At 50.0% G+C, this 14,999-nt stretch overlaps 1 protein-coding gene across 3 annotated transcripts; it reads left to right on the top strand.

Moving 5' to 3' along the window:
• The first annotated feature begins 1,707 nt into the window (after window positions 1-1,707).
• On the top strand, window positions 1,708-13,264 carry LOC111748035 (ral guanine nucleotide dissociation stimulator-like). Of its 3 annotated transcripts, XM_064283647.1 has the most exons (7): window positions 1,708-4,518; window positions 5,725-5,791; window positions 7,440-7,535; window positions 8,721-8,914; window positions 10,128-10,187; window positions 11,117-11,310; window positions 11,579-13,264. In XM_064283647.1, the coding sequence occupies exons 2-7, from the start codon at window positions 5,774-5,776 to the stop codon at window positions 11,977-11,979; spliced, it is 963 nt and encodes a 320-aa protein (XP_064139717.1). In that variant the 5' UTR covers window positions 1,708-4,518; window positions 5,725-5,773; the 3' UTR covers window positions 11,980-13,264. The 3 variants fall into 3 exon arrangements, with proteins under 3 accessions (XP_064139717.1, XP_064139716.1, XP_064139718.1); XM_064283646.1 differs by having other exon boundaries at window positions 1,708-5,791; XM_064283648.1 differs by lacking the exon at window positions 7,440-7,535 and having other exon boundaries at window positions 1,708-5,791.
• Window positions 13,265-14,999: the final 1,735 nt, after the last annotated feature.

Below are 14,999 nucleotides of genomic sequence, written 5' to 3'. Positions count from 1 at the left end.
ATCTTGGCTGAAAGCAGGGAACACTAAAAAGATGTTTACCTGCATTTTATTGCCTATGATAAGGCACTCAACCGTGTGGATCATAACAAATTAAGGATAATACTGCAGATGGGAATTCCAGAACGCTTAATTGAGCTCATGAGGAATCTGTACACGGATCAAGAGGCAGCTGTTTGAACAGAACAAGGGAATACTACCAGGTTAAAAGTCAGGAAATGTGTACATCGGGGTTGTATCATTTCACCATAAGTATTCAATCTGTATGTTGAGCAAATAATCCAAGAAGCTGGACTATATTAAGAAGAATGGGGCACCAGGACTGGAGGAAGACTCATTAACAACCTGCACTATGCAGATGATACAACCTTGCTTGCTGAAAAGTGAAGAGAACTTGAAGTACTTACTGAAGAAGATCAAAGACCACAGCCTTCAGTATGAATTACACCTCAACATAAAGAAAATAAAAATCCTCATGAATGGACCAGCATCGTGATAAACAGAGAAAAGATAGCATTTGTCACAGATTTCATTTTACTTGGATCCACAATCAACACCCTTGGAAGCAGAGGTCAAGAAATCAAAAGATGCATTGTATTGGGCAAATCGGCTGCAAAAGACCTCTTTAAAGTGTAGAAAAGCAAAGATGTCACCTTGAGGACTAAGATGCATCTGAACCAAGCCATGGTGTTTTCGATCACCTCTATGCATGCCGAAGTTGGACAATGAATAAGGAAGGCCAAAGAAGAAATGACACCTTTGTACTGTGTTGTTGCTGAAGAATATTGAATATAGCATGAACTGCCAAAAGAACGAACAAATCTGTCTTGGAAGAAGTACAACCAGAATGCTCATTAGAAGCAAGGATGACAGGACTACATCTCACATACTTTGGACATGTTATCAGGAGTGATCAGTCCCTGTAGAAGGACATCATGCTTGGTAGAGGGTCGGCGAAAAAGAGGAAGACCCTCAATGAGATGGATTGACACAGTGGCTGCAACAATGGGCTCAAGCATAGCAACAATTGTGAGGATGGCACAGGATTGGGCAGTGTTTCGTTCTGTTGTGCATAGGGTTGCTATGAGTCGGAACCGACTTGACAGCACCTAACAATGACAAGACACGCATGCTCAATTTCTCCCTGAGTTTCTGGATAGGGCTCAACCTGGCACCGACTGTGCACCCAATTGACTCGATTTAAGGTCCCAGTATTACGTACATTGGTTTTATGATCAGGTATGAGCTTCCCCTCTCTCTAAATATGTGGAGTTTCTCCCCAGCAACAATGCTGAAACCAAAAATATACTACAGCATCCTATGATTTCAACCTACCAAAACCACCAACAAACAAGTACTTTTGTAAAACAAACAAATAAGCACAAACAATAAGAAAAGAACCCAAACCAGTTGATGTTCAGTGTATCTGACTCATCGCCACTCCATGTGTTACAGAAAAGGACTGTGCTCCATAGGGTTTCCTTGGTTGCAATCTTTACCGTCTATAGGTCTTTCTGGGCTGGTGCCACTGGGTAGATAGGTATGTTCAAACAGGCAAACTTTAGGCTAGTAGTCAAGTGCAAACTGTTTGCATATGTCTTGCTAAAATATTATATGAGAAAGTAAAGAACACAACACATAGAAGCAGCCTAGAAAATGCATGGTTTCTATGCTATTGAAGAAAACCTTCTGGGAGAAGCGACAGCCAAGCTTCCTCTTCAGCAGTGTGGGCCATGAAGAGGGAGCATTGTCCTCACTGCTGACTTGGTGCTAGTTTGGTTCTAAAACTGCTGCGACTCCCTTCCTGGGGCTTAGGGTCCCGCAGGAAGGAAAGCTTCTGCCCTCTTCATGGGAGCTGGGCCCAGGTCCTTCCCGGCAGAGCACCAGCTGATTCCCATGCTAGGGAGCCTGGTGGGCAGAACCAGTGGTTCGAGTGCTCTCTCGCGGCTGCTCCCCTAAACGCTGAAACTCAGTGCCAGGATTCTAAGCCGTGATTTTGGAAGTCGAAACTCAAGTGGGGCGCACCATCGCCATCCTGTGCCTTGATGGGAAAGGCGGAGACAACTAGAAGTAACGCTGAAGCTCAATATTCAAAAGTTCTTAGAGTGTTAGAAAGATCTGGAGGGAGGAAACCGGTGGAGGGCGAAGGGGCTGGAGGTGGAGATGGTTGTGTAACTCCTCCAGCTTCTAGGGGATCGTCTGAGTGTTCTTGACTCTTGGTATTTCTGTATATACTTTTGAACGAGCTGTCAGTTTCCACAAGTAGAGCTCTGCTGATACATATTTTTTATTGTGATTGTATAGAATCTATTAGATCGTTTGGGGAGAACTGACATCTTAATACATGCCAAATAAAATCACCATAAATGTTTTTAAAAACTGAAAAAGCGATAAACGGAGAACAAATATTTCCACCTCAATAACAAAGGGGTTAACATCCCCAATATATAAGGAGCTCCGGGAACCAATAAGAAAACGAACAGTCACATGATTAAAAAAATGTGAAAAAGAAGCAAAAAGTACACAGAACAATGAATATAGACTCTAACACAGGAAATGGCAGACGCACAAAACTTACAGCAGCGGGGCGTGAAACGTGCGACCTGTCACATGACCAGGGCGGTTGCTGCGTGGCTCGTGCATCTGGCAAGGTCGGGCTGACGTGCACGTGCTGTGCGCGGCCCCGCACTGACTCTCTGGCATGCGCATGCGTCCACCAGTAGAGGTCTGGCTGCCCTAGCGGTGCCTCCCCGCCTCTGCCCGCTCAAGGGAGGCTGGGGACTGGTGCACCTCCTGAGCTGAGTGTGTGTGTGTGTGTTGGGGCAGGGCGTTTTTGAGTAGTGTTTGAACACGGGCTTAAACAGTTCCAAGTCCAAACGCTCACTGCACAGTTAGGAAACTGAGGCCTAGAAAGGGGCTGGGACCAACAGTCCAGAGGAAAAGGAAGGGCTCTGACTCCTAGGGCAGGGCTGCACTCCTTCCCGTGGGGGTTGTTTTGGGAATGAGAGCCCCTAAGATGGGGGAACTCCCTGCCCCCCTCCACTGGAAGGGCTGTTTTCCTCTCAGCATCCCCACATGCATGGTGTGCACACACAGACTTCACATGTGGGAGCCATGGGGGTGGGGTCAGAGGAGGACTGGGCTCCAAGGAGGTGATGGGGGGAGGGGAGAAACAGGGTGGAGGCAGCTCTGCCATGGGGCATACAGTCTCCTAGCCACATGCCCACAGCCCACAGCATGAGGAGGGAGAGATGCCACGATGAAGGGCAGGGGGATCACAAGGTTCCCAGGGGTCTGACTGGTCTAGGTGACAACCAGGGTAATCCAGAGGGGACATGGCCTGATCCTGCAGTCACTGCCCTCCGCCTCTTGAGCTAGGAGGTGCCCCTCCCAAGTGAAGAAGGCTTCAGAAGAGAAGGCCTTGGTTTCCTCCTGTATAAACTGGCGTGCTTGGAATGGGTGCCCACAAGGGTTGCACAGACTCAGAGAAGTGTCTGCTGGCCTTGGTTCTCCGCTGATGACTGAAGACGCTCCATAGCCCTTAGAAATGCTTTCTGCTCCCTGGAATAGAGGATTAGGGAGTCTGTGAGTCTGGCGCCATGGAGTTGGACAGTGCAGGGCAGAGCACTGGACCACAAGTCCAGGTCCAGAGTCAGGACCAGTCTCTGTCGGATCCTCGGGTCACTCCTGAGGAAGTAGGGCTGGAGTCTTTGCCTTGAATGTGGGAAGGATGCCTCGAGAGTAGCTGGACACCCTAGGGTAATGGAGGCAAAGAGAGGGGAAGGGAGGTTTCCCAAGTCCCCCACACGGCCTGGGTCCCATCCTTTACCCCCTGAACCCAGGAAAGCTGCTGCATTGAGGACACCTGAAGAAGGTATGGGTTTTGTGGTGAGTTTTCCTGCCTGGGGCTGCAGTGGTAACATTGGCCACCAGGGGGCAGGAGCCTCTGCTGCCACTGGTGCACCCTGGGCTTTTTGGAGCAACTGGAGCAAAGGGATTGTCACCAGAGGCCAGTCTGGCCATCCCCCTGGCTCTGACATGAACTTCCTATTATCAAGATACATCTCTACATTCTGAGCTGCTCGGGGGTGTTAAGGGAATTTGAGATGCTATCATTTCTTCATTCACCAACTTGGTCCCAAGCACTCACACTGTGCCAGGGCAGTGTTAGGTCCTGGGTGGGTGCTGAACATGACCTATGTGGCCCCTGCATCCAAGAGCATACACTCTGCAGGGGAGACAGACAAAATCATGAAAACAAATACATGCAGAAGAAAAGAGCAAGTGCTAAAGTGAAAATAAAGCAGGGTGCAGTGTGGGAGGAGGCATAGGGGAATTCTATGTAGGAGGGCCCCCCGAGAGGCCTCACTGAGGCGACGTTGATGTTGCAACCAGAATGACAAGACCGACAAACCTTGCACAATCTGGGGACAGAGTGCAAAGGAGAAAGCACAGCTGGTGCAGAGACTCGGAGATAGAAGTGAGATTGTCCATGAGGAACATGCTTCATAGTTCAATCAGGTATACAAGACTAATGTGCCCCAAAGCAAAGATGAGAAGGCAGGAAGGGACAGGAAAACTGGATGAATGGAAACAGGGAACCCTGGGTGGAGGAAGGAAGGATGCTGGAACATCACGGGGTTGGCACAAACAATTTATGTATTAACTGTTTAATGATAAACTAATTTGCTCTGTAAAATTTAATCTAAATCACAATTAAAAAAATGCACGTGTACATAAAATGTTAAGTTTACAGCTAGTAATAATAATGTGCATAGTCTTATTGTTTTTAAAAATACCAAATTCCTGCTCTCAAAAAAAATAACTGAGATGTCCACAGAGAGGAGGTTAGGTAAGTGACCAGTATGGCTGAGGTGAGCTTGGGAGAAGAGGAGGGAGGGAGGGGTGAGGTCAGGCACAGATCCCAGGACCTGGTGGACTGGAGGAGTTATCTACAGCTCTCTGACAACATGACCCCAAAACTTAGCAGCTCACAACGACACACATGGATGATCTCACAATCTCTGCAGACCAGGACTCTGGGCAAAGCTGAGCTGGTGCCACTGCCTGAAATCATCTCAGGAAGCTGGACTGTGGTCTCAACTGAGGCTCAACAGGGGGAGGACCCACTTCCAAGATCACTCCCGTGATATTGGCAGGACTCAGTTTCCAGTGAGCTATTACACTCAGGGCCTCAGTCCTTGTCTGTCTGTTGATCAAGACCTTCCTTTGGTCCTTTGTCACATGACCCTCTCCATAGGGCAGGTCATACGTGCTTCCCTGATGGAGAGAGAGAAGATAAGAGAGCCAAGAAAATATGCCCTACCTTATTCCTTAGAAGTGAGTCCCTGAGTCCAGTCCACACTAAGGGAGGGGATGACACAGCATGTGTAGACCAGGAGGCAGGATCATTGGCAGCCATTGCACAGATGTCCCACACCCTAGTCTAGGACAAGTCACTTGGGTCAGATTCCAAACATCAGAGGAAGTTATTGGAGGGCTTATGCCAGAGGGTGCTCATATCTGATTTTCACTTAACGCCATCCCCCTCATGGTAGAGACTGGGAATCAAGTCCAAGAGGGAAGTGACTTTGTTAAAGATCACGACACCAGAACCCAGCCCTGTTTTGAATTGTATTACATGCTGCTTCCCACTTTTTCTTGAAATTCTTTGACCACTAAGTTCGGACGTTAGCTACGTATGTCACATTCCCACTGGTTTTATAGGTATTATCTTACATATACCTGGTGAAGACCCTAGGCAGTAGATCCAAGAATGACCCCCACTGTGCAGGTGAGGAGACTGGGGAGGGCCTGAGAGGCACAGTGACTTGTCCAGCGTCACAAACTGCTGACTAAGAGGGAGGAGCCTGGTGTGAACCCAGCTCTGCCTTCTCAAACAAGGGGCCTTGGATGCGCCCAGGCCTTCCCTGGGTTCTGATGGGAGGGCTGTGTTGGTGTCACTGTGTACAGTTACTGAGATGGCATGGGGGAAAGGTGGAGAATCCGAAACCCAAAAGGGCCTTTGAGGGGGTCTCATCTGAGGAGGGGGCCCAATCAAGTGGACCCAGGGTGTGACCTCACTTCCTTGGCAATCGAGCCAAACAGAACTTGGAACCATGGTAACCAAGCCCTCACATTCTAGACACAGACCCATACCCAGCTCACTTGGGTGGAGACTCTCGAAACACTAACATGTTTTCTTGTTGTCTCGGGAAACCCAGGCATCCAAATCTTTGGAAAAGGTTCAGACGACACCTTAGCCTTCACCCCCGAAAGCTCTGGCTGCCATTTGCCAAAAAGAAACCAAAGGTAACACAGGGTGGCCCAGGGCAGGCCAATTCAGGTCAGGCCAACACTGTGATCTCACCTGGGCAGCCCAACACCCTTCCCTGGGCCCTATCAGTCCCCAGGTCATGCCAGCCCTTGTCCTCATGGTGGCCTAGCCTGGGATTAGAGAAGAAAGGATGACAGAGCTGATGAGGCTGAAAGTTGTTAGGATGAGACAGGGTTCATTAGGGAGAGAGGTGGGTGGAGATCAGGGAAGGAGGGGTCATTTGATCTGGGAAGACTTGAGAGGATAAAGGTGATGGAAAGATGTCACAAATGATCCCGCTTTACAACTGGCACTTCATGATGGTTCTCACCATCACTGGGTTCCATGAGGTTAGGGTCTGACCAGGAGCTGGAGTTTGGGTACCTAGGGGACTGGAAAGCAAAAGTGGCAAAGGTAGGGACCTGGTTCACGTCCCTGACCCCACCCCCCTGATAATATAGGAGGCTGGGCCCTGAGTCTCTTTGCAGAGGTTCCAGTTTAGACCCAGGGCTTTAGGGAAAGGACTGACAGTGGGTCACAGGCTGAGTGGGCACTCTCACCTGGGCCTTCTCTGAGCTGCATGCTCCCTCTGTGTGGGGTAGTCACCCTGCAGTCCTAGCTGCATCATAGACAGGGTCACTGATGACCCCATGCTGGTCTAGCCCCTCCTAGGTCTCAGAGACTGATATCTGTACCCCTGCTCCTGAGCCCCCTCCTCTCTGCTGCAAGCTCTCCCGCTCCCCAGACAGTGGGAACAGAGAGAGGGGCCTAATAGAGCCTGGGCAGCCGTGGCTGGTGGACCTGTCCAGGGCTTGGTGCTTCAGCCTCAGGCTGCCCAGCAAGAGGAATGACTGCCTGTTCTGTTCAACAAGGACCTTTCCTTTCTGCCCGAGGATGGGAGAAGCCAGAGAAACCCTCATTCCTGCCCCAGCCAAGACCACATGATTTTGTGTGTGGTGGACCCCCAGCCATCAGCCCACAACCCAGGACATGGTGACAGGGAACTGGGAGTTTCTCTGATGCCCAGGCCAGCACTAGGGACTGAAAGGGAGGAGAAGGAAGGAAGCGGCCTTGGGCACAGGCCCTTGATCCCTCCTGGGCTAACCACTGGGCCCTGTCTTTGCAGAGCTCCCCACAGGACATCAGCGAGGAGCAGGGTGACAACATCAGGTACTCCTTCTCCCCTGAGAAAGGGGCCGGAAAGGGCCATCGCAGGATCAGGGTGAGTGCAGATGGGCAGGGTCTTCACACCTAGGACCCAGAGATGGACAGAGGGGATCCTAGGGACCATACTCTGACCTGAAGGCACCCCTGAGCTCCCTACCAGGGCTTTTCCCCTCGTGTGCCTCCAAGTTACCTCCCAAGGGAATCTCACCACCGCCCCTTCACTCCTCCCCAACCCCACTGCTAATCCCCAGCCTTGTCCCAGAGCAAAGTCACTCTTCCACACGGGAATATCAGAGGGAAGCCCTTTGTACCGCTTTCTCTTCATGTGTATGGGACTACTTCCACATTTTGTTACTGTTTCTAGTGTTTTCACTCCTGACGCCAGGTGTCCCGCAGAGCTCCACTGTCCTTCCACACCTCCCAGCCTCACACAGCCTCACGCTTAGTAGGATTCTTTTTACCCAAAACGGCCAGGGTTCATGCTATGACATACTTTTTTCTGCAACTTACAATCTTATGGCACACAACACCGTGGCCCCCTCCAGGTCAAGGGCTGTGTACTGTCTCACCTGCAGATTATTCTAGAAAGGAGATCAGTTAGTACAGCGATTGAGGCAGTCAGTGCTGTGGACCTGGACATGGTCCCTTACTGGTGCCCTTTCAGCAGTGCTGCAGTGAACGTCTTAGTGTGTCCTAATCGAGGGATCCCCACCCAGGAGAGACTCCCAGGAATGGGCTGCTGGCTCTGTGCACTGTGTCCAAACTGGGGAGGAAATGAGGTAGCACCAGACCCTTCCTCTCCATGATAGGAGCAGACCAAGCCTCACACAGCACAGACAGAACATCACTCAGCCCTTGTGGTGGAGGGTTCTGGGCTCTGACCATGTGACTTTGAGTAGCCACTTGACATTGCTAAGCTTCTGCGTTCTCATCTGTAGAATGGGGACGCCATGTGAGGACTCACTGTGAGGATTATGCTCTTAATACGGAGAGATACCATGATTACTTGGTTTACAAAATGACTTGAGGTTCCTATGTTTTTAATCATATCCCACCTCAGATTCTGCTTTGCAAGCTGAGAACCACTTTCTGCTAAAAGCACTGATGTGTTACCTCCTGTGACAAATCACCGAAAGCCTGGGTGTTTCTGGTCTGAGCTCTGGCCCCCGACTCTCCTGGGGCTGCATGACACTCATGGTGCTCCCTCTGACTCTGTATCCCTCCACTTTCCCACCTCCAGTATAACCATGAGTCAGCCCTGGACCTGGATGAGACCTGTGCTGTGCGGACCATCAAGGCAGGCACACTAAAGAAGCTGGTAGAGCACCTGGTGCCCGCCTTCCTGAGGGGTGACCTCTCCTACATCCATACCTTCCTGAGCAACTACAGAGCATTCGCCACCACCCAGCAGGTCCTGGATCTGCTCTTCCTCAGGTGAGTGCCCACCCATCTACAGCCCAGAAGCCACAGTGCCACTAACTGACTGTGTCTTGGGAATACCACTTCACCTCTGAAAAGTGGAGTGCTAAGAGGATCTGCTCCTAAGGGTATTGTGAGGACTCTCTGGGAAAAGCCACGGACAGTGCTAACCTGGAGTTTGGCTCTGCAGAAGAGGCTCACTAAACCTGCTGAAATCTGTTTCCGTCAAGTTGATTGCACCTCATCATAACCCTATGGGACAGAGTAGAACTGCCCCATAGGGTTTCCAAGGAGGTGGAGGTAGATTCAAACTGCAGACATTTTGTTTAGCAGCCAAGCTCTAAACCACTACACCACCAGGGCGCCTCATTGATCATTATCACTCCCCAGTGAAGAAGCTCTCAGCCTCACCTCTCAGTAACGCCATGACCTAGAGCAGAGCCATTTCCCCATTTTTAAAGAGGGTTTGAGGTTCTCTCCAGTGGGTTCCTGTCCTTGAGGTAGCCAGAAGAGGGATCCCTGGGGGATGGGAGATGAGCCCCAGGCCACTCAGACATCGGGAAAGGTGCTGGTAGAGTTCATTCATCCAACAAATGTATGTATGTTGTTCTTAGCTGCCATCGAGTCAGTGTTGACTTCTAGCACCTCTCTATGACACAGCAGAACTGTTCGTTGAGTTTTCTTTTCTTTAATCTTTATGGGAGCAGATTCCCAGGTCTTTCTCCAACAGAGCTGCTGGGTTGATTTGGACTGCCAACTTTTCTGACATCAGCCAAGAGCTTAGTCGTTATGCTATCAAGACCCTTACATATATGTGTGTGTGTGTATATATATATATACACACACACATATATCTGAGTATATATATATACATATATATATCTGGGTGTATACATATATATATATATATATATATATACACATATATAAAAAACCCGTATATGAAATGCATTGTCAAAGAGTCAATTCAAGCTCACAGTGACAGAGTATAACTGCCCCATAGGGTTTCCAAGGTGGGGAATTTGAACTGCCGACCTTTTGGTTAGCAGCCAAGCTCTTAAGCACTGCAGGGCAGATACTAAGTATTATTCAATGAACACAGCAGAGAAGAGTCGATGCCTTCCTGGGCCTCCATTCTAGTCGGAGAGTCAGACAGCAACAGCAGACATGGGAAGCAGGTAGCAGTGTCCACAGTGCATTAGATGTGACGCCCTCATGTCTCCTCTAGGTACGGATGTGTTCTTCCCTATTCTGACGGGGACGGTGGGCCTCAGGACCAGCTGAAAGAGTGAGTGGACTTCGGGTTGTGAATGAGGGGCTCCTGCCTGCACAGAAGGGTGGGAAGCTGCAGGTGGAGGGGCTGTGGTTGGAGAGGGGCTGGGCAGAGCCCTGGGATCCACCGCTGCACCGTCAGGGCTCCAGATTCCCCCTAGAGGAATGGATTCAGGGGCTTTCCCCTGCAGGAGGAAAGAAGACACAGAGAGCTGGGGATGGAGCCCTGGTGTCCTGGGGAGCAGAGGGGTGACTGAAGGCTCAGAGCTGGCCACCGAGAAAACCCATCCCCACCAAAGTCCTCTCCCAGCTCTGCTTGACTTCCTCCTCAATGTGAGATCCCCAGTCTCCTGGACCCTAGGCGTGGGTGTTCAGCTGCATGTGAGGCTGAGGTGGCTGGGCCCCTGCCCTTCTGGAGAACAGTGTCAGTGGGAAGAAGAGACTCACATGCAACAGAAAATAAGGCAACAGGCTGGGGCATGAGCTCCAGCTTGAGGAGCCTTGAGGGCTCTGGGCAGGCTGGGGCAGGAGGAAGGACTCAGTTTCTCCCTGAGCTGTCACATATTCACAGAACACCTACTGTGTGCAGGCCCTGCGGTAAACACAGACATAATCTCCCTGCTGTCAGGTAATTTTCTCTCCAGTGTGGAGAGGCCAGGGGAGACAGACAGAGAAGTATGTCAGGCTTCCTGACAAAGGAGAGAGTTGATCAGACCATTAAAGGAGAGTTCTTGGGATCAAGGCTCTTTTCTTTGCTACTCCCCTGCTGGGTGACTGGCTCTGCCACTGCCAGGACAGCCTGAGTGGGGTGAGTCAGTGGGGTGATGCTGGCTTCCAGAAGGTCAGAGGCAGGCACACAGGACCAGTCCCTGCAGGGCTGCTGTGAGAGCACAGTGTGGAAGGAAGGCTGGGCCCCTGACTCTGCTGCTCTCCTGCCACCCTCAGCGCCATCTCCTTCATCCTGGGCACCTTCCTGGAAGAGTACTCTGAGGATTTTGATGAGCCTCCAGACTTTCTCCCTCTCAAGATGCTGAAGGCCTATGCTCAGCTGAACATGCCAGGCTCAGTAATAGAGTGCCAGGCCAACCTACTCCTTGCCCAGCTGGAGCACCCAGAGCCTGCTGAGACAGAGCAAGAGGGTGAGGAGGACGGGGGTTGGTGCATGTGAGCATGTGTGCAGGGGTGTGGGGCTGGGCTACACAGGGAGGAGATCCCAGAGGCTGGTGTTGGGCCAGAGCTCAGAGGATCCTCTACCCACTCATCTGGTGGACCGAAGTCTGGGAAAACTTCCTGGAGAGGAGTTCTTGGGGTTGAGCTTTTCTAAATGGCAGAGAAAAGGTTTTCATCTTTGGAAGGGCACAGGAAAGGACATTGTGTTGGTGAACGTTTCTCTTCTTGCATCTCCAGCTCAAGTGTCACCTCTGGAACTTGCTCAAGATCCACCTAGAGCATCCCCTCCAGAACCTGCTCCAGATACAAGTGGAGCATTGACGCTGGATGAAGGTCCAGATCCACATGAATATTCACCTGTGCAACCTGCTCCGGGTCCACCTCCAGCGTGCCCTCTGGGACCTGCTCCGGGTCCACCTCCAGCGTGCCCTCTGGGACCTGCTCCGGGTCCACCTCCAGCGTGCCCTCTGGGACCTGCTCCGGGTCCACCTCCAGCGTGCCCTCTGGGACCTGCTCCGAGTCCATCTGGAGTGTCACCACCGCAACCCAACCCAGATCCGCCTCAAGCATCACCTCCGGAAACAACTCCTGATGCACCTGAAGATTCCCCTCCGGAGCCCTCTGCACATCCTCCTTGAGCAGTGCCTCTGCCACCCACTCTTGGGGCAAAGCCAGCCTCAACACGACCTCCAACATCAGGTCCAGAGCTAAAGCTGGCATTTACTCAGGTCCAAGCCTTCATGCCTCTTACCTGAGAAGGCATCTCTTTTACTTTTTGGCATTTTTTTTTTTCTTGTTCAGCATTTATTTTATCAGTTAATTTCAAGAGTTTTAGGTTTCACCAAAAATAAAGTTTCACGTTATCATCATTTTAAAGTATATAATTCAGTGACTTTACACTTTCACAATGCTGCTCAACCATTACTACTCTCTGCTTCCAGACCATTTTCATCACCTCCAGCAGAAACCCTATAACCTTGAAGCAGTCACTCTCGTACCCTCTTCCCCTGCTCTAAGCATTCACAAACTTGCTTTCTGTGTCTATGGATTGACATATTATGGACTTTTACAACTAAATGGAACCATGCAATATGTGGCCTTTTGTTCTCAATGTTTCTGAGGTTCACCGAAATTGTACCTTGTGTCGGTATCTAACTCCTTTTTATGGCTGAATGTTATCCCATGGTATGGGATTTACCACATATCATTTATCCATTTATTAGTTGATGGATATTTGAATTGTTTCCACCTTTTGAGTAATGCGAGTAATGCTGTTGTGAGCATCATGTACAAGCATTTTCTTGACTGTCTGACTTCATGATATTTGACAGGGGTGGATAACGAGGAGGAGGGAAGGGTGAGGAGACAGCCCAGGTGTGGGGAGTGAGAGTTTGGAGAGACCAAGAGACAGGCAAGTTATGGGAGATGAGGACATGGGGGAAGCCTAGAGAACTCCCAGATGTGTGGTGACTGAGGAGGTGGAAGAAATAAGTGGAAAGGCCTTGTACGACACCTGAGGAGATGCGAGGGGCCCAAACACCACAAGGTGTGGGTAATGATGAGGTGGGTGGGGCCAGGAGGCAGCCAGTCATGGTAAGTGAGGAAGGAATAGGGGGGAATGAGGAGGAGGGACAGACCACAAGGAGGCACAGGTGTGGATGGATGTAGAAGGAAGGAGGTCAGTGAATGCACAGGTGTGGCCAAAGAGGAGGTGCAAAGGACCATGAAGCCACAGCGGTGTTGAGAGTAAGGCAGTAAGTGGGAGCAGTAGAAAGCAGAGGTGTAGGGAGTGTGTAGGTGGGAGGGTCAGGAGGCTTCCCAGGTGTGGGAGAATGTGCTTGGTCCTCTTGGCTGGTCCTCCAGATGCTGTGGGGCTCCTGATTTTCCATATGTTTGTATACAGGAATGTCTAGGAGGCTGCCCTGAGCCCAGGGCAAAAAGCCCAATCAGCCTTTGCCTTCCACGGCCCTGGGTCTTATCTCAGCCCCCACCAAGCAGCTCAACGCTCCAAGAGCTTGTTTTTCCCACAGACTCACAGAGTGGAGCATGGTCCCATCTAAAAAACCAAACCAGCTGCCATCAACTGGATTCCAATCCACAGTGTCCCTGTAGGACAGAGTAGAACTACCCTATAGGGTTTCCAAGGAGCAGCTGGTGGATTCAAACTGCTGGCTTTTTGGTTAATGACCGGGCCCTTAACCACTGCCAGAGAGCTGAAAATGCTTTTACTTGACCCCAACTACCCATGGGTTTCCCAGGTAAGGGGACACCAGGTTTCTTCTCAGGGACTCACACTACTCAGCAAGGATCCCTGTTCTTATGGCTAATCAATGCTTCCAATGACATTTTCTGGGTTGAGGTAGGGGCTGGAACTGTAGGGAGCTCATGGTCTGTCTTTGGAGATCATTCTCTTCCCCAGGATGAAGGTAGAGGCGCTATTTTATTCCCATTTCACAGGAGAGAACACTGACCTCATTCATCTTAATGAGCCTGCCCCAGGTTACCCAGCTTGTAAGGACACCTGAAGACTCCAGAGCCCACACTGTGATCCATCACACAGCACATCCAGGACTGTACCCAGAGCCTGTGATGCTAGGGAACGTATAGGGTGAAAAGGGGGCTCCCAGGATCATGTAATTCACGCTTACTATGTCTTATGATCATAAGAGGCTGCCTGCACCATTGTTTGGGTTTCGCCATTTATGTTTTCTTGCTCTTTGCCTCAGATCACTACACAGAATGTATCAGAGAAAGGTTTTATACCACTAAAAAGTAAAACAAGGAGTGGAGTGGGTCCCACTACTTAAGAGAAAAGAGAAACTCAGGGAAGTGGCCCTCTGGGCAAAAGGTATAGCTGTTCAGTGAGTGTCCTGTGTATGTTTACTCATAGAACTTGGGTGGGAAGTCATTTTCAGGGTCTAGAGGAAATGCAGATTTGAAGAGAAAAATCATTAAAACTATCCTGACCCAAGAAGAGGAGGAGGAGAAGGAGAAAAGTGAAGAAGATGAGATTTCATCTACGAATGATGTAGGCCAGGGTTATGGATTGAATTATGTCTCCCCAAAATATGTGTTGTAAATCCTAACTTCTGTGCCTGTGGTTATAACCCCATGTGGGAATGGATTTTCTTTATGTTAATGAGACAGTATTAGTGTAGGGTGCGTCTTAAGTCAATCTTTTTTGAGATATCAAAGAAGCAGAAATGGGGGAAGAGAGACACCAAGCCACATAAAGTTTGCTCAGGAGAAGAAGCTCAAAAGAGACAAGGACTTTCTCCCACAGCTGACAAAAAAAAAAAAAAAAGCCTTCTTCAAGAGGCGACACCCTGAATTTGGACTTCTAGCCTACTAAACTGTGAGAAAATAAATTTCTGTTTGTTAAAGCCATCCACTTGTGGCGTTTCTGTTGTAGCAGCACTGGGTAACTAGACACGGGGCTGACTGGATGGCAACTGACAACAACAACATAGAGAACTGCTCATCATCCCTTCAGCACCTCAAGCATTTGGGGTTTCTGTCCCTTTGTTCATGCTGCTACCTCTTCCCAGAATGCTTTCTCCACCCACTCTGCCTTGTGAATATCAACACTCATTGTGATATTTTTGGAAACCCTGGTGGTGTAGTGGTTAAGAGCTATGGCTGCTAACCAAAAGGCTGG

Source organism: Loxodonta africana, chromosome 4 (genome assembly GCF_030014295.1).
Source record: "Loxodonta africana isolate mLoxAfr1 chromosome 4, mLoxAfr1.hap2, whole genome shotgun sequence".
Lineage (NCBI taxonomy): Eukaryota > Metazoa > Chordata > Mammalia > Proboscidea > Elephantidae > Loxodonta > Loxodonta africana.
Note: the sequence above shows the minus strand (reverse complement) of the source record. Positions and strands in the feature narration are given on the sequence as shown.